Source organism: Simochromis diagramma, unplaced genomic scaffold (genome assembly GCF_900408965.1).
Source record: "Simochromis diagramma unplaced genomic scaffold, fSimDia1.1 OVJJ01000596.1, whole genome shotgun sequence".
NCBI classification, from domain to species: domain Eukaryota; kingdom Metazoa; phylum Chordata; class Actinopteri; order Cichliformes; family Cichlidae; genus Simochromis; species Simochromis diagramma.
In genome coordinates this window covers 15089871-15112899 of record NW_024387245.1, presented here as the reverse complement: position 1 = coordinate 15112899, position 23029 = coordinate 15089871, and the positions used below count along the sequence as shown (strand labels likewise).

The 23029-nt window shown below is 39.6% G+C and overlaps 1 protein-coding gene and 1 long non-coding RNA gene across 2 annotated transcripts in view; both read right to left on the bottom strand.

Moving 5' to 3' along the window:
• The window catches only part of LOC120714343, an 873031-nt gene that overhangs the window by 566965 nt on the left and 283037 nt on the right, over positions 1 to 23029 (bottom strand). The gene's annotated exons all lie outside the window — the stretch shown is intronic.
• Positions 1344 to 18679, bottom strand: dbh (dopamine beta-hydroxylase (dopamine beta-monooxygenase)). The gene is made up of 12 exons (XM_040000476.1): positions 17812 to 18679; positions 15007 to 15153; positions 12962 to 13219; positions 12410 to 12586; positions 9252 to 9354; positions 8256 to 8422; positions 7962 to 8105; positions 6108 to 6146; positions 5649 to 5708; positions 5299 to 5426; positions 4870 to 5029; positions 1344 to 2196 (listed from the first exon to the last, which is right to left on the bottom strand). The coding sequence occupies exons 1-12, from the start codon at positions 18178 to 18180 to the stop codon at positions 2104 to 2106; spliced, it is 1845 nt and encodes a 614-aa protein (XP_039856410.1). The 5' UTR covers positions 18181 to 18679; the 3' UTR covers positions 1344 to 2103.

The window sequence follows — 23029 nt, the reverse complement described above, 5'->3', positions numbered from 1 at the left end:
GGTATTGTTAACGGTTGAGGCACAGCCTCCCCCAAATTCGGTTAGATCGCTTCTAACCTACCCTTTTGCCAGAAGGACAATGGCAGAAAAACTGCAAGTTAAAGAGTTGGGACCTGACAAGCCCGAAATTCAACTAACCCAGGCAACGAAGGAGAAGTCAAAAGCATACAACAGGACTTTTTGTCGGAGTTGGTTCCAGCGCAAGTCGTGGCTGACAGGCTGTGCATATTGATTTATATGATGCAGCCGGCTTTATATTGTTGCTTGATTACACACACATTGGATTGATGTAGCCTAAGTAATGAGTAAGTGGACACATTCATTTTTGCTTAAAGGCTACTGGATGCTAATTTCTTTCGCTTTCTACCTGTAACTTATGTAGCTAGAGGAAAGCTTTCTGTTGTGTGTTGCCATCTAGTGGGCATGAGGTATCACTGTATGAGTTAATCACCTAGCAACAAATTAAAATTGTGTTGTTTGATGTACTCATTAAATGGGTCATTTTAGTCGATATCATAAAAATTGCCCCCCCTGAGATTTTTTTTCAGGAGCCGCCACTGCTTTGCAGTGTTCCCTTGCGTTTTAATTAAACTCTGAAACTCCTGAAATCCCTCAATCAAGAGTTCTTGCTCTGCTGCCGAAAAATACTGAGCGCGCTCCTTCGACATTTTCGCCGACCAATCAAAGGGTTGCCGATCAATGTTTCTACTATCGATGCGTAGCCCCTGTTAAGCCACCCAGTGATCTCACATTACTTCATCCAGCTATACTAATCGTCAACAACAGGTGTGTTCGGAGAACCGGAATAGCGAGCTCAAAGTTAGCGCGATGATTTGATCTTGGATGTAGTAAGCGAGGTACGAAGAACGGACCCCTGGTTTGACACTCAGAGTAAACAAAACATTGTCTTATAACTTACACGAATACACTTCGAGTCCAGCACACACACTGTGAACAGCTCAGAAAAAGGTGTCTAAATAATGGAAGGCATTTGTATGTGTGTTTCCTGCTTCTCCCGCCGCTGTTTGTTGAAACCGGTTCAGCACGAAATGTTTACTAATGTGGAATGATTCATCGATTCTGCTCACAAGGCCATTAATCATTGCAATGGTTGTTCTCAGGAGCAGTCTAGGTTAATAACGAGATTTATGTGGGAAATTTGAAACATGCTGATAAAACACTGCAGCTCTTTTATCACATTGTAGGTAGAGTTTCTGTTTCTTTTGTTTGTTTTTTAGCTTCTTCTTCCTGTAATATGATTAAACACTGAAAACCTCTCGATGGAAAACTGGCTTGTTGTTAAAATTGATCTTGTTATTGGATGTTTGGATGTACATTTGAACTGTGCGTTTATTATTAATGCTTAGAGAGAAAAACTTGACCAGTTTAAAATTAATAAAAAATGAGAGGTGGAAAGATGTGGCGGCCAGTCAAATTATAAAGCAAATGTTAACCCTCATTCATTTCTTCTGTCCAAAGCGATTTGTGTATTAATAAATGTCTATTTAACATTCAACAGTTTGTGACATTCATTATTCATCCATCCATTTACTTTAACTAAGGAAACGATAAAAATGTGTTTATTTTTAATTATTTTTATTTAATTTCTTGCCTTTGAATAACACTCAAGTCACTTATTATGCTGTGTTTAGTACAGATTGTAATTATTCACCAAATGACATCATGTTTCCTGCCCAAATGTTTTGAGTTGGTCAACAGGATCACAGGGAACAAACATGCAGATATGTTATGTCTCTGCACAAACGTAACATGTCTGTTGATAACAGCTACAAAAAAACTGCCAGCATTATTTTAATTTAGTTTGATACCTGCCATTCCCAATTTGTAGAGTTTTAAATGGTTTCAATGGGGGGGGGAAATGTGATTGTTACTAACAGAATTTATATGTACTAACGATAACACAGACTGCAGGAATTTATATAAGTATATAGTTACAGCAAGTAGATAACAAACACATAAAAACCAAGGCAAACTGAATAAAATTGTGGGAGCTTGTTTGGGTTTCCACTCTTGAGGTCTCCCTTTTCCTCGGGCTGAAACATCCTGCGAACCCCCTGCTGCTCACATTGAAGGTGTAAGGCATCAGTTGGTGCGAAGCGTGCCTCGCTTACAGGTGTACTGAGGTTTTTCAAGGACTGAGGTCACCGCTGGTATGGGCTGTTTGTCCCAGTCACCCTGGAAACACACATGATATGTTCTTAAAATCAAATGTATTATTTAGTTCTGGGTGCTTTAAAATAATAGCCAGACGGTTTAGACAGATTTTATTGAAGTATTAACATTGCCGCCACTGTCACACATTCCTCAAATTCACAAAATTATGAAATGCACATGAAGCTTTGGGACATAGCTTTAAGACTGAAAATGCTAAATACTGTTAAGCTAAACCGGGGGTAGGCAACTCCAGGCCTCGAGGGCCGGTGTCCTGGAGGTTTTAGATGTGTCCATGATCCATCACAGCTGATTTAAAGGGCTAAATGACTCCTCAACATGTCTTGAAGTTCTCCAGAGGCTTGGTAATGAACTAATCATTTAATTCAGGTGTGTTGACCCAGGGTGAGATCTAAAACCTGCAGGACACCGGCACTCGAGGCCTGGAGTTGCCTACCCCTGAGCTAAACAGTTTACAAATGCACAGTGACCATTTACAGCAGGTGTGTCGAACTCCAGGCCTCGAGTGCCGGTGTCCTGCAGGTTTTAGATCTCACCCTGGGTCAACACACCTGAATCAAATGATTAGTTCATTACCAGGAATCTGGAGAACTTCAAGACATGTTGAGGAGGTAATTTAGCCATTTGAATCAGCTGTGTTGGATCAAGGACACATCTAAAACCTGCAGGACGCCGGCCCTCAAGGCCTGGAGTTCGACACCTGTGATTTACAGGAAACACTGTGACTATGTACTACTACTTTTCAGAAAAAGAAGCTGGTGTGACTCTGATACATTTAAATATGTTCAGTGGCCTTTAACTACATCTTGCTATTATCGGGTCACAAGAGAAGGCCATGGTCAGCAGAAATACTCAGCTGTTGCATTTAAATGATGCCCAGTTGGTACAAAAGGGCCCAAAGTGTGCCAAGAAAACATCCCCCACACCATTAGACTACTACCAGCCTGAACCACTGATACAAGGCAGAATGGATCCATGTTTTCATGTTTGTATCAGCAGAAATTGAGACCTGTCAGGCCAAGCAACATGTTTCCAATCTTCTTTTGTCCACTTATGGTGAGCCTGAATGAACTGCAGCCTCAATTTTGTGCTTTACAGTAGCTCGCCTGTTTCAAGATTCAGTGTGCCGTGTGTTCAGAGATGCTCTTTTGCATGTCTTTTTTGTAAGTGTTTAACAAGTGGTCATCTCAGCCATACAATTTTCTGTAAACCTTAGTGATGGTTGTGTTGGAAAATCCCAGTAGGTTGGCAGTTCCTGAAATACTCAGACCAGCAACAAGTATGCCAAGTTTAAAGAGTAATTTGTGTTCTGTATGCAATGCCTTGCACAGTGCTTAAAGCAGGTAGAGCCTGCTGTTGAGCTTTGGTTTTTCTTTGTTGAGCTTCACATGTTTGATTCATGTTTTGTTAAAAACAAAACTTGGATATTTTGCATGAGCTCATCCCTAAATTGGCTCCACTGCTCATTATCTCTTGCAAAGTTTTCAAGTGCCAAACAACATCTGCTGTATGTACTCTGCCATACAGAGTGCTGGCAGCTCAAATACTAAAACCGTGAGCCTGACTATAAGTGCAATTGTTGAATTACTGGGTTAATTTCACTCATTACGGATTCCCTGAAAAAAAAAAAAAAAAAAAAAAAAAAAATATATATATATATATATACATACATGTGTGTATATATATATATATATATATATATATACATGTATGTATATATATATATATACATACATGTGTATATATATATATATATACATACATATATATATATATACATACATGTGTATATATATATATATATATATGTATGTGTATATATATATATACATACATGTATGTATATATATATATACATATATGTATGTATATAACCACATTATAACCATAATATATAACCATACTAACCACAGTATTTTCGCTGACGGGGCTACTGACTACTGCTATGAGAATATACAATATAATTTGAGAACATCAGATGTAGAGTGTCTGTGTTATTGACACATTTTTTTCTGGATCACAGGCAAGTGACTTTCATAGAGCACAAGCTTTTCATTTTGATGTGAAAGTTTTGCGGATGCTACTGACAAAATGTGGGGATTTTTCAGGTAAAAAAATTCAATCAACAGCTTTGGCCTTAATGGATTAACTAAACAAATCCTCACAGCAGACAGATTCTCTGTACATTTAGCTGATTCAGAACTGTAGCTGTGTACCTTGTGGGTTTCTTTCATAAGCAGTCCTGATTTTAATCTGGATTTTTATGTGACGTATTTGGCCTGAATTATAAATTATGTGCTGTTTCCAAACCTAGATCACCTAAAATCCGTTTATCCTTTACTTGTCTTAGTCATGCTCTGTTCGTGTATCCACCGAAACGCTGCAGTATGGTATATGTACCTGCTTTTCACTAACTGCACAAGTTAAGTTAAACTTAAAGACTAAAGCAAAATTTCTGACAGAAAACCTTGATCGAGGCTTCTTCACAGTCTGTAATTGATTTATTCTCTCTGATCCAAACAGCTTGTGTGCATCTGAGTTGATTTTACAAGTTAACAAGCTGTCTGTTCAGCTGCTCTGACTCACTGTCCCACTGATGTCTTCTTTTGAACTGGCCTAATTGGTGGCTTGGCAGTCTATTGTAGCGGGTGTATGTGTGCGTGACTGGGGACTTACAGGAAAGAGGCGTGCAGTCGACTGATTGCAGTGCATCGAGATGGGGGCTGTGTTATAAAGCGAGTCCAGCACTTCTCCGGTGAATTCATCCCACTCTAGTTGAGAAAACTGCTCCGTCACACTAACCTCACCACACACACACTGGTCATTTCCATGGAACCTGCAGGGAAGGAGGGTAGGATGGAGAGGGGGAAGAAAGATTTGAAGGAAAGTCAATAAAAGAAGGAGGTAGAGTGAGATTGAGAAAGGATTAGGAATCTGAGTTATCAGGACACAGTTTTACTTTTGGACAATGTAATCACCACGCATCCCCAGGAGGAGATGAATGCTGAGAAAAAAAATGGCTTAGTCACATGTGAGAGGAAGAGGGAAAGGAGAAAGAGTAGCTAATCGTTTTAGGGAGCGGGAAATGTTGTGTGCCTGCACTACCTGTTAATGAAGTTAAAATATTTCTGCAGGTATCCTTGGTCAACGTGGCTCTTGCAGAGCTCCAGCTGGGTACGGGGGTAGTAGTGAATGTAGTTGACACACATTTCCTCCATGATGCCAAAACCACCCTGAGGAGACAAAGATATTTCAGACAGTGAAAATATAGTACACAGAGCAGATACAGGGTTGCCAAGACAGCGAGAACAAAAGAAATATGTTGAGTTTTGAAGGAGAAAGATGGAAGGAGATTAAAGAAGCTGCTCATGGTTATCCTTCTGTTATTCACAATGATCAGGGTGAAATCCAGCAACAAGAAAAGAGTTTTTATATATTCAGAGTGCGCTGCTCACCACTGTAGGCTTGCTCCTATCTTCTGTGTTATAAGTACACTTTGTTATAAGTACGTCACCCTGTGGGATTAAGCACAGATATGAAGACATTCCACCACATTTTATATTTAGCAAACAACACTGATGATACTTTAAGATTACTGCCAGAAAATCATTCATGTAAGAGATACAGTGTCCAGTCAGAGCTCTGCTGCTGCTATTCCCAAGAGATGGGCCAAGCAGCCTCTTCCTGTTGCACTTCTGTTTACACGCTTTTCTACAGTAGTAAGCTACTCTAATTAAAAACTTCATAGGCGAAGGGGAAATCATATCTACAGGGCTCTAGCATTAAAAAAAACAATTTTGGAAGACAGTAATCGCAATCTATTCTTAGAACAAGCACTGTCGTGAAGTAAACAAAAACATGTTATTGCCTTTTGTAATTTCTGTTGAAAATACAGCCATTTATTGGATACTTACAGGCAAAATGTTCACCATTTTCCTAAGAACTCGGATTGTCTGTATGAAAACAAAGACAAAAAGAAAGACAAAAATAGAGTTTTTCAAAATGAATAATAAGTCCTGCAAGAAGCTTCTGGGTTTAAGAAGCTTCTGGGCTGTAAGTGATGATGTGATGGTGAATGGGTGTTTGTCTCTATGTGTTAGCCCAACAATAGATTGGTGCTATAAGCTAAAAAGCAGCCTGCTGTTCAACCTATGACAGGCGTAGGATAGTCCCCTGGATGGATGGATGCATGCATGGATGTATGTATTGATAAAAGAGTTCACATTTACCACTGCAAAATGCAGTACTCTGCATAGCATCTTAATTTTAGGTATAACTGGATACTCTGTGTACAGCACAAATGCAGTAAGAAAAACCAGTGGCTGCTTTCCTTGGAGGCACCTTTCACAGTTATTAGCTTTCTCTGTTAAAAGGTCTATTAGCTTGGCTGAGACTGGTTTGATGCGGTTCTTATTGCTCAATAAGGCTGCAGGTGAAACTTAATCGGACATCAGCAGCAGCTGGGCATTTTATTTGAGAGTCTGTGTCCAGCTGTGTGTGTGTATTTGCCTCAGGATAGTGTGCATAAATAAAACACAGCAGATGTCGACAACTGATTAGATGTTTAGTTGATAGGTTTTTGCATATAAGGCATTATATAAGTCATCCATCTATTACCTGAACTGCACCTTCACTCATTCATCAATGCTTTTCTCTAATATAAAGCCTGAAATGGAGACAAACTGTGTCTCTTTGCTGCTGCAAAGCTCCTGTAAAGGGAACTATTCAAAACCAGGATGCTGCTGAAGCTGAAGACTATATCACTATCTAGTGACGTCAATACTGATGTCAGTGCTTATACAAGGTTGCTGATGGTCTTTAGATGTATAAAAATGTTAAGTGTTCTAAGTGTGAGCTTCTCTTTTGCTCCTGTTTTTTGGACAGGAGTGACTTCTGACCTTCATCACTAGATACGCTTTTTTGTTTTTTAAGAATAAGAATCTTTTTCAGTTACATATTGACTCTATTTTGAAATAGTTTTTCTAAAGCACATGTCAAAACTTGTTGAGCCTTTGCTCCCCAAAAATAAAAAGCTACCGGATGCCTACAGCCAATTTAGAATCGCCAGTTAACCCAACCTTCATATTTTGGACTGTGGGTGGAGCAGGCACAGGGATGATGTGCAGTACTTTTATACTGAAAGATTTCAGCTGATCAGTAAGTTGGAACTGAGACTTGCTGAGAGACAGGAGTGCTAATTTGTACACCACTGTGCCATCCAATGTGTCCCAAGTGCTTTTTAATATTAAACCCAACATGTTATTAACCAGCCAGTGAAAATATACTGTAAAAGTATGTGATTTATTCCTATTTTAACAGAACATTATTAAATTACTCAGCATTAACCACAGGAAATTAGTAAGTAAATGATGAAGAAGTACTCTGATTGACTCACAAACACTTTGTGTACATCATTAACAACATGCATGATCGCGTATTTATTTGCATTTTTAGCTGTTTTTCGCCTCTCTAGCTTGTCTGTGTATCTTATGGCCTGTGTATAGTGTACACGGGTCACTTTACCGCAGTCCAATCAGACTTTACGGCAGTAAAACAGCTTCTTTTTTTTTTTTTTTTAATGTTGGAGAAAGTAGTAAAAGGGTAGAAAAAGACTCTGGTTTAATTTACCAAATATTTGTTGTGAATAAGCTTTGAAACACACATCTCTTTGAGATCTAAAATAAAGGCCACCTTAACCCAGTCTAATTTTAGACACAGTGTGCAAAGGTGGAGTTCCTCTGCGTAAACAGAGCCCTGCTATCTCCCACCTGGTAGTGCGTACTGAAATGCTGGTCTTCCTGTACCACCTCCAGCTCTTTGCCTCCCCTCACCAAAATCGTCCTCACCCCACGCCCCGCCAAGTGGGTGTGCAGCTGGGAAGCAAATACATAGATTCCACCTGAAGGCAAAGCCTGGGTAGACAGAGAAAGAGTCAAGCTCCAACTAAAACTTTTTTTTTACCATAGAGACAAAGAGAAAAAACTTGGGAAAAGAAAGACATGTCAGCCAAAATATCCCCCCCAGCATTTTAACTATAAATAATGAAGTAAATCTGTACATACTGTTTGGGTACACTTGGAGGTGCAGTATCCACTGAGGTAAAAGGTGTGTTGTTTAGGTGGGATAGCCATTACAGGAGTGTAAACGAGGCCCAGCTCCATGATCCCTGCATCGTAGCGCCTCAGGCTCGGGGTGTAATACAGTCGTATCCCTGATGAGTCACGCCGGCCTGCGTGAAGAATATTAAAATATTAGAACACATTTAGCATATCTTAAGTTAACTACTTACTTTTAGATCATTTTAAAACATTTGATAGCCAGAATAGTCTTGTATTATACCAGACTAAGAATACACATAAGGAATTTATTTCAGGTGCTGTTTGTGTGCTACAGCAACAGATCTTGGAAGGAGATTAACAGAAACATAAAAAGAGGATTATAAGGTAAGGTCTAGTTAATATGTAATTATATACTGTAATATGTAGTATGTATGTTTGGCCCAGGTAAATATGACTCCTCCTATTTTCTGTCAACTGTTTAGACAACACAGTGTAACAACCTCTAAAACGCTTGCTATGTGCAATTTGTTAGCATAAGATATTAAAAGGTGATCTTGGTGATATTTCTGAAATTAATTTAATAATTCAAGAGGAACCCTCTTGGTCCAGGGGTCCAGCTGGGGACCTTTGTTGAATGTCATCCTCCACCCCTCGCTTCCTTGTTTCCTGTTATTGAAGACCTGTGGTTTCTAAATCATTTTAAATCGCAGAAATACTGTATTATAAGAGCCAGGGCTGAAAAAGTAAGAAATACTTGGAAGATATCTGTGTATTTCAAGGTTTGATTGGGATAAGGAAGACAAAGGGGGTCTGCACTGACAGAGTTCAAGACAACTCTGTGGATCTTGGAGAGAGATACTGCACAGAGAGTCCTGCTGCTGCTGCTGCTGCTGCGTGTGTGTGTGTGTGTGTGTGTGTGTGTGTGTGTCAAAGAAAGTGAAAAACATTCTTAGAGGCATGCGCCTGAAGTTTGTATGTTCACATATATACTGTATGTACCGGATATAAGGAGAGGGTTGTGGTAATGGACCTCCAGACGGAGGAATCTTGAGGAACCTGGTCCACCCATAGCCAAGCCTGCATCAGGGGGATAGTAGAAAGCCTGCAAATACACATAAATGCACACAAATACACACATATGTATGATTTGTTTTTTTTAAGATCATATCACAGGTTTTTTTCACATATCATACAACACGGCAAAAACATTTTCAGGTTTCCTTTAATAATTTTTTATATGCTTGCAATATATTGTTCCATCTATCCATAAGCATCATTCTTCTGTTCTCTGAACATGTGATCGCTTCGTCAAAGCAAGCTCTCCTTGTCCTGCTCAATAGAATTCTTGCTGAAGCCCGTAAAGAAACAGGGATACCTATGCACAACCAAGTACATAGTTTAAATCTGTAAATTAATTTACTTAGCACAGGTTATTACTGACAACTGAGAATTTTTTTTGTCATGTCATGTATAATTATGACTTAAATCATGTATATCTATATTTTTCTTATAGAAAAAGAAATATTTTTTTACAAAAAAGAAAAAAAAATACTACAAACAAAAAAGGCTGTATTCTTCGGGATCATATCAGAGCCACTGCCTTCATCGATTACATAGAGAAATCCACGTTAAGCTTTAATCTTGCTCTCATGTCATAACATTAAATCCTCTGAAACATGTCCCTTGCACACAAACGCACCTTTTTCTTCGGTGCTATTCTCCCTTTTTGCATTCTGATAGGATCATTCATTATTGATTTTCTTCACTTCAGAACTTCCTTCACTCTATTTTTCTCTTTTTCTCTTGTTTTGCATGGCCACGTTTCCCTTCTGATGCGGTGCCGAGGAGAATGAAACAACACTATTAAGAGGTGATGAAAGAGGCCTGAATATTTCCCACCTAATCTTGTCTCCACAGCTCACAGCTCACAGAAGGCATCCTGCTTGTTTTTGTTTAGCTGGCAGATAATCCAATCGGAGAGGGGCCAGGCTGCCTGTGATACAGTGGGGAGTAGTGCAGACAAATATGTTGACAGCCTCACCATTCCTTGTCTGCTTTGCTTCTTGTGGCCAGCAGTAGGCTACCAAAGTATGGTAGATTAATAGCTGATAGATGACCGACTGACTATGTAGCTGACTACTTCATAACAAGCGTCACCTCTCCTGTTTATGAGAGGTCCTTTCAAAAATGTAAATCTCCCAAAGAAAACGACAAAAATCGTGGAACCTGGTTAAAAATAAAACAAACTGGCGATATGATGATGTTTTATCACTGCTATGCAATCTTTTAGTGACTTTCAGAGGTAATAAGGACATGACTCCAAAACTCTGCAACCAGATGCCACAAAGAAAACTTCTAAATGTTATAATTATTATTAGATTTCACTACATAATAATTAAAGATGAATGAAAAGCTTAATGGCATTAAAGATGCTGATTTACGTTCATTTGTAACTCTGTATTTTTATACTTGGTGTTTGTGGGATTCATAGTTTAGTCCTTATTTATCATATACTGGACCTTACATCATCCCCTTTAGTTCGTCTGCTGTCTGAAACCAGACAGTTTAGCTCTCCTTGGGTTGGGGGCCCCATCTCTTAAAGCTCCCTTTTTTTCTGATCGGCTGCACCTCGCAAACACCTGGTGCTTTTCTATTTTCTCGTACTTCTTCCTTCTGATGGGGCTGTGCACCAGGACTGCCACAAGTACAATCCTTGACAATCACCACAATGTCTGGTTGATTGGCCAGAAGCTGCTTGTCTGTCTGGAAATCAGAGTCCCACAGGACCTTAGCCCTGTTGTTCTCAGCCACCTTTGGTGGTGCCTCCCATTGATGTTCCTGTACACAATGCCAGCCACTTACTCGTGCCTCCGTGTAAGCATCTTACATCCTGCTACTATGTGGTGAATAGACTCTGGGACATCTATGCGCAGTGTGTGGCAGACTCCTGTCTCTATGGATGTGGTCCTTAGGGCCTGTTCTTGTGCTGGTATAATCAGAGCTCTGTACTGTCCTTTAGGTCGACATTTTGTAGCCACTAGCAGGATTTTTTTAATGTCAGTCACTTCAGTCAGTGGTACATCTTATGCAGGGACTTAGTCCTCCACTATAGTTCGTCTTCCTGTTCCTCATCACTGTGTGTCTTCAGCTGCCTACGGCACTTGGTGTACAGTGTGACCTTGGCAATGGGGGACAGCAGAGCTCTGAGCAGAACTCCTTTTTAACTTTGGTTTGTTCGCTACCAAACCTCAAACTTTTTAGGTGCTAAATGTTCCACACTGACTTCTTTGCTCTGAAAACAGCTGTCTTCTACAGCTGGCAATGAATTTGTTGAAGGTAAAAACTGTGGACAGGGAAGTGAAAGCAATGAGAAAAAAAAAAGGCAAGCAAGTTTTCGTAGAGGGGAGGCAAGCCTCAGAATAAGGTAGCAGTTTTGTGATTGAAAAGAAAAACAAATCACTAACAACAAGAATCTAAGTACTGTTTGGGTTGCATCTGTATTTTTCTGCTTCTTAAAAAGCCATCCCAACCCATGTTCTCTAGTAGCAAACACTTGGAGAATTCAGCCTCACAATGATAGGAAGAGCCAGCGTTAAAGGATAGAAAAGTGGCACTGCTATAAACGGCTCGCTGCAGTAAGCCAAGTTATTCCTGTTTCAACTTTTCTGACACCTTCTCCTTACCTCCTCACTGCAGTTTTAATTTGTGTCTCCTATGACGATATTTGTGCTTCCATGTAAGCATGAATATTTCTGTGTGAGTGTGCATCCCACATGCAGACTGTCTCCAAGCTCTTAATAGATATGTGCTGCGTGTGGGCTCATCTATACAAGATTTTATGCTGGCAATTCTAGGCTTGGATATCACTTGCGTAGGAGTTTTTGTTTATCTCCTATTATAGGTACAAGCATTGGACCAAAAACTTTCCCAACTCTGTGTTTCAATTAAGCACTTGCTATATGTATTGAAAAAAAAACTTTTTAAAAATAATGTTTATGTGGGTGTCAGTCTTTTTTTTAATTATTTTCCCTTTGTGGCTTATCTGTTTTGCAAATTGAAGACATTTGGGTTAGGAATTTAAGCTTATTTGTATTTCATACTGAGGCAAGGTAATGTCATTCAGACAGGAGTAGGAAGGTCAGTATTTCCCATCATACCTCAGCCCCCATAGCCCATGCAGCTAGCACGTGTCGGCAAAAGTTGAGGTTTTTCGGCTTCATTTTGTCATCACAGGAGCCGCTGTACCCTGGAACTGCAGGGACATCCGGAGAACACTCAAACACTTCTATGTGATGCACGATGGCCTCGTTCCCTGGAGTTATCGCCGACTCGTACTGAAAGAAAAAAAGAAACCGTATATGTATTTTTATTGCTGCAAGACATGTCAATACTGCTGTGGCAGGAAGTCACAGGCTGAAATGTATCTGTTTCTTTCTGCTGTCATGTAACATTAAAGGCATTACGTTCCCATATGTGGCGAGGATTTCTTAGTAATCTATATCACTAAAAATGCCTGTGAAAAGGGTTATTTTTTGTGTTGACACATCTGCTTTGTGGCCATGCTGGGTATTTTGTTTGATCTAGCTTGTAGACATGGAGAATAACGGCTGCCTGTGCACAATCATCTGAAACACCCCCTCAGCTGTGTGTAAAAAGACTCTTCGCTGAATATTTCTGTTTTTAGAAGCTTTTTTTTCTTTCTTTTTTACCATAACAATGTGGTTCTTGGCCAAATTTTCCGGCAGGTTGTGGATGTAGCACCAGTAGGTGGTCTCTTGATTTGGTATGATGACATTTGGTGCCACTACATCTAACATTTGTACGTCTGGAGGCAGGGTAGGTGGCGGCGTGTCGGGACGCAACATCAGGACTCTCTGTACGCCGGTGCGGATCTCGGACAGGTTCAGCTTATCCAGTGAGGCAAGTGGTTTATCCAAGAAGCCGTAGATGATGTGCACAGTCCCCTCCTGACAAATTAGAGCAATCACAAAAGAAAGAGTGTTTAATGGCCACAATAGGAGAATATGAACCTCCATGATGTGCATTTCTACTTAAGCGTCCCTTCATTTTTATTAGGCTTTAATGCCTTCTGTGGCAAGCACAGCAAACTTTTCATTATGTTGTCATAGTGATGAGCCTTGCTTTGGTGCATCTGACTTAAAAATCTAATGTGGTGCCATGGAAACTATAATCATTATAATGTTCAGAGTGTTTTATATTCACACCTTAAATTAATCAGGTTCACAGCAATGAAAATACTGCAAAAGTGCAGGTACGTGCAGACGCATGCACATAGGCCCTGTCTCATTAACATGCACAGTGCAAAGACAATGTGTTACATTGATGCGCTAACTCAAATACTTTCTGTCTGACACTCATGATTTTTCCTCCTTCTTCATCACCTTCTTGTTATTTTGGCTTGAGGCCAAAACCAGCAAGTAAAATCATGCTGTAGTTCAGTCAGACGTGATCTGTGTAGCACTTTGTCATACAGATTATTGCCATACAAAGTGATTTAGAGGCAAAAAATCAAAAAGACAGCAAAAAGATAAACACTACAGTACTGGAGTTACAGTAAATAATTTTCCAACTTAGTCAATAAAGGCAATTAAACAAACAAAAAGAAAATGTGTGCTCTCGGAATAAAAGCCAGCACAACGCCCTTAATTTGAAGAATATTTAAAGCACTTCCTGGATTTCAATTGTTTTTGTTTAGAGTGCTCCTTAGAAGGGACACATATAGATTAAAAAATATATAGAAGAGTTTAGAGGCGCTGTCTTTTAAACAATATTTAAAATGCATTTATTCTTACAGCGTGGCCGTCTTCAAGTAAGTTTCGACAGGGAGTTAAACAGATTTCATTGAATCAATTATTCTTTTCTGGCATTGTTCCACAGAGAGGAATTTTCTCCTCCAATCCTACAATGTGGTCAAGATGGTATCTAGCCATCACAGGAGGTAATTAGCATACCTCTAGCCTACATATGACAAACAAGGTTTTACAGTAAATAAAGTGATGAGCGGCAAATTAGCATCAGCATGCATCTTTGTCTGAATTTAAATGACACATTACACGTCTGCTGAATTGCCAACATCTCCTTTCAATGTGAAGAGGCGCCAGTCAAAAGAGACAAAAACCAACGGGAAGGTTTTTAGATTTACAAATTACAGACTATTAAATATCCTGGCTTACATGAGGACTTCACTGCCTTTTTAAAACCTTGTTTGTCATTTAAAATGCTTTTATAGTATGTGCAATCAGTTTTGTGTTGCTTAAGAATTTGAGGGCTTGCTAAAAACCACTGGGAGGTTTTTTCAGTTTGAACAACACCCATAACTATGCGGTTCTTCAGTAATAGGTAACTTACCTGCTAATTTCCTAACTGAGTTTATCTGATGACTTCTGGCGCGCACTCCTTTTCCTCCGTTCACCTTTACGTGGGGGAGCAGTTCAGATTTAGCAGTTTGTAAGATAAATTGTTGCTTTGGGGAGTTTTATGCATTTATTTATTCACTGCATTCTAGTGGGATAGCCGTGACGATAGCCAGCCTCTCTTTCTGAAAACTGTAATCAACAGTGTGAGCAATATTTTAATAATCTTTGGTTTTAAAAAGGAAAGCAAAAGGAAAAAAAAACTGCACCATCAAATTCATAAATAAACCACCTAAAGAAAGAGTCTCTTACTAGGTTTCTCCTGAGTACCAGAGCTTTAAAGAGCAGTGACATACACTAAGAATATAAACTCTTCACACCTCTATGACGTAGTCTCTGGGATCGCAGGTACTGAATGGTCTTTTGAAGAGCAGGTAATATCCTTCAGCTTTCTGTTTGGCTTCAATCAGGTCGTAGTCTTGTTGGCTGTCTAGTGATACATGACCCTTGCTGTCACTCCAAGCATCCTGCAGGAGAAGACAGAATAAGTCTGGTTAGGTTTTGAATAACACGCAACAAATAGCAAAGCAAAACATTTGAGAACACAGCGATAAGTTAGAGTCAACACTGAGCAACCTATTCTTAACTGAGGGTTAGTCTAGTAATTAAGGGAAACAACTCATTCTCATTTTAAAAGACATACTGAGGCTACATTCTTTCGGGGAATTTCATTATTCTGCCATTAATGAACAAACTTCGGGAGAATTACGGGTGTGTGCAAAGCATGTAGCTGCTTGTTTCTTAAGTGGTGAAAAAGTTACATCTAGGAGAAAAATATTGGAGTTGTTTGGCAAGTAATTATAATCCAGTTAGAGAAATCATTGAAAGTGTGCCAGTTTGTGTTTTAAAGCCATCCAAGCCTGGTGTACACGATATTCTACTTCTCTGCCAGGGGGCTTTGCAGCAGCTCAGCTCGCTCTATCCACTTCTGTTATGTTTCTCACATTCATACCTGGCCAGAATAGCACCTAAGATCTCTTTCTTTATTTCCGTCTCCCTCTCTGTTGCTCTTATATAACTGTTCTGCACACACTTCATAGACTTTAAAGCCAGCAATTCTGAAAACATACAGTATGTACAAATCAGGGGGGAAATGTTCACATTAAACAATATGTGCTATGTATGCATGTATGGAATTCACAAGCTGTGAGCTCTACAGATGGCTGAGACACAGAGTTATACAACTATTTTAAAAAGTGTTGAAGCCACAGTCTATGTGTTATCTAATCTTTTTATTTATTTATTTGTTGTTGTTGTTTTTAAAGGAATCTCCGCTGCGTGTGAATGAGTGGAGGAATCTTTTGTCCCTGCCCTCTGAAAAAGCACAGATCAGTGTATAAGTTATGATAGAGGTCTTTCAGTCCTGGGTCACACAATAAACATGTTGGTAAATGCAGTGGGTAAAATTAATGTTGATTGTGAGTTTTTTTTCCCTAGTGTCATATAAAGAAATTAAGACTTGAGACTTTTGCTAGCTTTTTTTTAGCTGCTGAATGCTCCAGTGTGTGCACAAGGTAGTGGGCAACTCTTTCTAACATCCTCTTTTCCCCCTGAGCAGGTAGGTGGGATTTTAGAGCTTTCATCCAAGTGCAGGTGAGAATGATCCTACACAAGGAATGAGAGTAAACAAAAAAAAAGATAACATTTCAGAACAGACAACCAAAGAATGACAGGCTTGATACAGATGAAGAGCTATTGAGACTAAACTGATAATTCTCTGTAGTTTTATCATTACCAAGGACTCTTTACACATCGTCATCTGGTACAGACCATTATCAAATTTTTTTTATTGTTTATATTTGCTTTAATACTCTTGAAAAAAATTTCCAAACTCCCGCTACTTGCATTTGTTTTATGTTATTTAATGTTACTATATCTAATATAGCAGCTGTAAATGGCTTTGCATTAACAACTGTTCATAACTGTCCTACTGCTGGACCCACAAGTTTTGAGTTCTGTGGACTTTGAAATCTTATTTATTATGTTTTTTTTAGCTTTTTAAATGTCTTATTGTTTTCTTTCTTTTAGCTTTAAGTTCTATTGTGTGTTTATTTCATCTTCCATACACACTGCTGTGAAGATCATAGCAGAGATTTTTTTTTCATCAATCTATTGAAAGTCCAGAGTTTCTGAGTTCCTGATTGTACAGAAATGGTTCAAGCTTGAGTAGCCAGTCACTGAAAAGTGTGTGAATATATGTACGTGTGTGTGTGCGTGTGTGTGTGTGAGTATGTGCCTGAGAGGGAGCAAGAAAGAGAGGGAGGGAGGGAGACAGTGGAACAGCAGTGACCTTTCTTCTGTGGGTAATTTTGGCCTCCTGAGGGAAGAACGATGGAACTGGAGAAGAAAGAAAGTCAGACAGGAGGCAATCGATTGAACAAGAAAAGACTTACAATGATGCGAGTGTTACATGTAGATTGTAGATGCTTTTAAAAGGTGGGAATGCTAGACACCGACACCACTTAGACTCTGTTCTTATGTTACTATTATAAAATATTAAAGAAAAAAATCTAAAGGAGAAGGAATGAGAATCTAAACACATTCTGGTGCTTTCGTTAATATTTCCACATAAACTCTTTAGGAATACTAAAAGAGGGGGGAAAGTGTAAATCCAAACATTTTTATAGCTATGTATATTATTTTTAAGGACAGCGTATTAGAGAAAAAGTTGGATTTTGTTTAAAGGCTCAAGTCTGGCAAAAAGAAAATGAGGTAATATACATACACATCTTAATCAGCACAGGATTCAACTTTGATATGCTAATATCTGCTAATAATTCCCAGATGAATTTCAGCTATTAGTGCTGTTTGAGTGATTTCCAATTAGTGCAGACCGCCTGCATCCTTTGTGCCTATGTGATCATGAAGCACACCATCCGCCGGCTCCTTCTGGAAAAACACCAATCTCACACTCCAAGGACCACAGGCAGATGATTTCTGAGAAAGAGGAAAATCTCACCTCTTTAAGGACTTCTGTGTAATCCCTGAGCATTTATGAATATGGCAAGCTAACTTGCAATAAAAATTGGCAAAGGGATCACGATAGACTCTTTTACCTACTAAAATTAAAGTCCTTTTTACAGAGTCTTATGAAGATAAAATACACACATCTAGGGTTTACTTACTCCAAAGTAGCTCTGGGTTCCAGAGTCCCACAGCACCAACAGGTCAGCATTGGTCAGCTCTCCCCGATCGGACATCCCCAGGACCACCCCGTGTCTGAGCTCTGCAACCCTCAGCTCCATATAAATCTCCTGGTTGGTGTAGCTGACATTCCAAGCCAGCTGGAGCTCCCCACGTGGATCAAGGGGCACCCGGAAAGGCATGGGGAGAGGTGGGAGAGGGCGAGAGGGGTTCGGTTTAAGGCTGGACACTTCAACAGCATTGTTGGGCGCCTGGTAAGAAGCCACCAAGATGACCATTAGAGCAGCCAGGGCAGTAAAATACATGATGGTTATGTCCTGAAGGCGAAGGTTTTTGCTGAAGATCCGCATCCCCAACGACAGATCGTAATGAGCTTCAGTGAAACAGCGAACAGAGTCTCTCAGGTTTTCTTTCCACCTCTATTTATTTTCTTTCTCTTTAACCAAAGTTGAACTGGAGTTCAATCCAAAATGTTTTGTGGAAACTTTTTCTCCAGAGCTGTAAAATTCTCCAAACTCAAGCACTCACTGTGTTTCTCTTCTTTGCATTCTGGCCACGGCAGAATCCCTTTCAGTGGTCATTCGAGGATTGTTGTTTTTTTTTTTTCTTCACATGTTTTCTATCCTCTCAGGCTCTCATTTTCTGAAAAGTTTGACTTTCTTTTAAAAACCACCAGTTTCCCAGTGTTTAGGTTTCTCTGTCTCCAAACCTTTTTGGGTATTGTCTCTGAGCAACTGCCCGGTCTCTGTCTGTCTCATCCACCTCTCTGGTTTTTAAGAGACTCCTCCCTAGTGATTTGTCTGTTTTTATCCAGCCTAATGGTATTACATTTGTTGAGGAAAATTGGATTGTATTCTTTAGGCCCTGGGGTCAACCATGATTCTGCACATCTGCCAGACCCTAATTGATCCAAATTCAACCATGGACATTATCAGCGACAATCAGCTTCAGCTAACCAAACTTTATTGCTGACTCCATCTTTGTCGCTTTGTCTTTTTGCTCGGTAAACATGTATCATATTAAAATTTTGTTTTATACCTAGCTTTTCTGGGTATTTAAAAAAGCAGATTTAGGAGGCAGCAAACAGTTCGGGAGGAGTAAACAGGGCATTAACTTATTAGGCCCATTCCTTAAGCCACTGCCTGAGGCTGCAGAAGACCTAATCAAGCTGTCAATTATGGGGTTCAAAAGCAGAAAGGACATGGTTTTAAAGGTTAGAAAAGTCCCTGCGGAAACCTGTTTGTGTGTCGTGTATGTCTGTGTTTGCATGTGGCAAAATAGAGGACGAATTGGAAGAATGAAAGAGTGCTATCACAGTATTTCTACCTTCTGCATATATTTGAGTATTCTTGCATCAGATAAGGAAATAATGGGTTGATATTTGAGAAGGATTGTCAGGCTAGCTGGAAGTTACTGCTGGCAAGATTTATAGGAAAATGCTGGGCACGTATTCCCCTTATACATGACCTTTTACATTTCAACGAGCCACTAGTGAGCTATACAGGTGTAATCCAGAACCCAGTGGCTGTACTTTCAGGTTTCGGGTACAGGTGCACCCTTCTGACTGTACACACCCCAAAAAACCCCAAAAAATATTAAAGTACTGACTTTTAGTCTGGTTTCCGGCTATTCGGATGGATGGGCATTTTACAGGAAATGCAATTTCTGTTCCACATTGGTTCAGCGCACTTATCTTTTCTATAGACGTAATTAAATCACTTTCCCTAAATATCAGGGGCTAGTTGTCTTCAATCAATATGCAGATTTTGTGTATTCAATATTGCACATGATGTCTGACTACGTTTTTTTTACCAGAAGAGACTCATTATGAGAAAGGTTTAGATCAGAGCAGACAACGGACAGCAGATGAGAAAGGCTGGTTAATGTAATAAACTCTGTTACTCCCTGAGGCAAAAAAGATCTGTGTGTCCTTTTAGTGTCTCTGGCCTTCATTTGAGGCTCAGTAATCCTCTCTCTCTTTCTCTTTACATCTCTCTCTTTCTGTAAAATAATTGTCTCTTTTTTATCTTTCACACCACCACTTTTCAGCCTCCTGTTTCTGCTCCATTACACTGCTCTGTATTCACTACTGATCACTCTGTTCCCATCACTTCTTGGCTTCTCATATCTCATACATGCGCACTTATCTTTCTGCTGCCACTACTGATGTGTCAGCAAACAAAAACAAGATGAGACGCCGTAAAGTCAGCTGGGATCTGGAAAGAAAGGGCGAGGGGAGTGGGGAACAGATTTAGAATAAATTAGGCTTCTTTGTCTGATTATATTTGCTTTGAAAAAAAAATGAGGTTTTTAGTCTATGTGACATTATCATGTTTAGATCAATGCGCATATTGCCTCCAACACTTCTGCACCATGCAATGATTTTGAGTCATGATAAAGAGAAGCACTAACTCATAGAAAACAATTATACTGGGGATGAAAAACCAGATCATGAATATCGTATTATTGCATTCTGTTAAGCTAAGGAATGGTTTACATTGCATTTAAAGCCTGTGTGCACTGCATTTCATGTAAAAATGTTTATACTATGTTTTTACTAATGTCTGTACCTTCTTAAAAATATCAATCTACCAAAACTAAATGATAAAGACATTTTGGCTCTGGATTTATCTTTTTCAGAAGCCCTGCAGCATCTCCCAAACAATAAAGCTCCAACTTTGCTGCTGGTTCAGGGCACATCTGCTTGCTGACACCTTGAAAGTAGAGGGTGAGTGTGTGTGCATGTGTTTTTATGTCTCTCTGTTTGTCATTAGTGGGTGGATGAGAGTGAGTGAATGAGCAAAGGGTCTGTATGAGTGTATGTGTGCATGGCTGGGTCTGGGGCTTGCTGAGCCTTCATCCCTGTGGGACATGGTCACCACTCCCTGCTGGACGCTTCTGCCCCTCCCTGAGATGCAGGTCCTTTTTGGTTCTCAACTCGTACCAGGGTGGCTGGCCTCTAGTAAGGTTGACTGCCCATTTGCTATTGTTCTCTGGGACTCTCACCCTTTGGCCGTGGACACCCCATCTGGGGCCTCCCTCTTTCTCCTGCTTGGATGGATGTTGCAGGTGTTGCCAAGATGTGTCACCTTGGGTCTTTGGTACTCTTGGGGGCTGTGGATGGTGTTGTTGTCCTGGTTCCATATGCCTCTGGTTTGGTCTAGCCATTTTAGCTCGCCTCTCTCTTTAAGGACATCGTCACTTTAAGCCAACTCTCCTCTCATTGGCTGCCCTTTGTCGATAAAAGGTTTGATCAGCATTGAGAGCATACTGAAGCCTTTTGGCCTCGCTGGCCTCGCAGGGATTAATTGTACAGAAGATGACTTTATTATACAAAACTTTGTCCATTACTAACACGGGCATTTACCAATGTAAGACTATAAAATAAAAAATCACAAAAGGCTTTAAATGTGTTTCCCTCCACCAGCTTTTCTCATGGGTTAAGCACACAAAAGCCTGTGTGGAAGCACAATGAATGAAAGATTATAGAAAAATGAGTTTTGTACTTCACTACAGTGGAAAAGTTAATTAAAGCAGAAATGCAATGGAAAACAGCCCTGCATCTCACAATAGACTTTTTCTTTTGAGTGACATCTGTTTGTACTGCATTCACTACATTCACTTTGCTACCTGTCCTTTTAATGTCTGCCTTTCTGTTGTTTTACATCTATTTTTCTTGTTTGTTATGTATTCCTGTTGTCTTATTATTTATGTTTACTGCACAGTTGGTGTGGAACATCCACAATTTCACTGTACATGTACAGTGACAATCAAGGACTATTCTATTCTATTCTATTCTACTCTAGTCTTTATGAATATATGAGAATATTTTCAGTTTTCTACATCAGTGCAACTTTTAAGATTTGACATGTAGTCTTTTAATCATGTCATTGTCTTGCATCATCGTCTTCTGTTGCTGTGATTTAATGAGCTGTGACTATAGGGAATTTCATTCCCTGGATGGGAAATTAAACTAGATCATATTAATATCAATAAATCAAATGAATACATTTGTTCTACTGTTGGCATGGGATCTGTTTTTGAGTTATATCATACTTGAAGTATTTAAAGTAATGCAATATTTGCTGAACAATGACTGTTACAACAACAAGTGACAATGAGGGAAAGGCTGTGTAACTGGCACATACTGACTGTGTTAAAGTTAGCTAATGTTAGTCACAATGAGCTACCAGAGTAAGCAAAACTGGAGCATCAAGCCCCAGAGTGTAGCGAAGTGAGAAAGATTGTTTTATTGATTGTGAATTTCAATTTTCTGTTACTCAACGAGGATTGTTTTACTTCTTCTTTCTAAAGTTACATATAGTGTCACTTAGACTTCAAATGCTCACGCAGTGATCCTGTGATTCGGGGCCCCTAAGGGTGTGGGGCTCCAAGGCAGTAGCCCACTTTTGCCTGTCTGTTTGCTAATCCAGCTTTGAGGGGGGAAGAGGACTGTACTAAGATGTGGAATTAAACTCCAACAAAACTGATGTTACTTAGTGCACTTTTATTAAATTCTGCTACTGAATCAGAAGCAGAAGTTTTCACAGACTGGCCACTCTGACACACATCACCTTGTTTGCAAGTGTGTATACACACACACACACACACACACACACATGCACAGAGAGAGAGAGAGAGAGAAAGAGAGAGAGAGGGAGAAATGGATAAAAGCCAAATTCACCTTGACGTGACCACTCCAAGCAGCCATCTCATTCTCTGCTTGTATAAATATTTCAACACGGCAGACTCTCAAAGTGTACTAATCTCCAATGCTTTCAGTTTAGAAAAATGAATGCAATAAAAAGTCACACTGCTATCCTTAATATGATAGCAAACTACCTCTTGTCTGATCAAAACGTATGAAGCCAGCAGCTTTAGGGTGAATTGGATAATTGGAAGAGAGGCTGGACTACGAGGTAGGAAACGAGAGAAAGAAGTGGAGGGAATAAGAGGGTGGATCAACATAGAGAATATTGTGTCACATATGGATCTCATACAGTCTTTCTCATCCACAGATATGTCCTAATATGTCCTCTAGTCTTGAGGATTTGTTAGGGACTGAATAAGGAGAATTTTACACATAAAGAAGGACTTTTCTCAGGACAGTTATGGGATTCTAAGATAAGATAAGATAAGATAACCTTTATTACTTCCACACAAGGGAAATTTGTTTTGTTACAGCAGAAAGTAGATAGT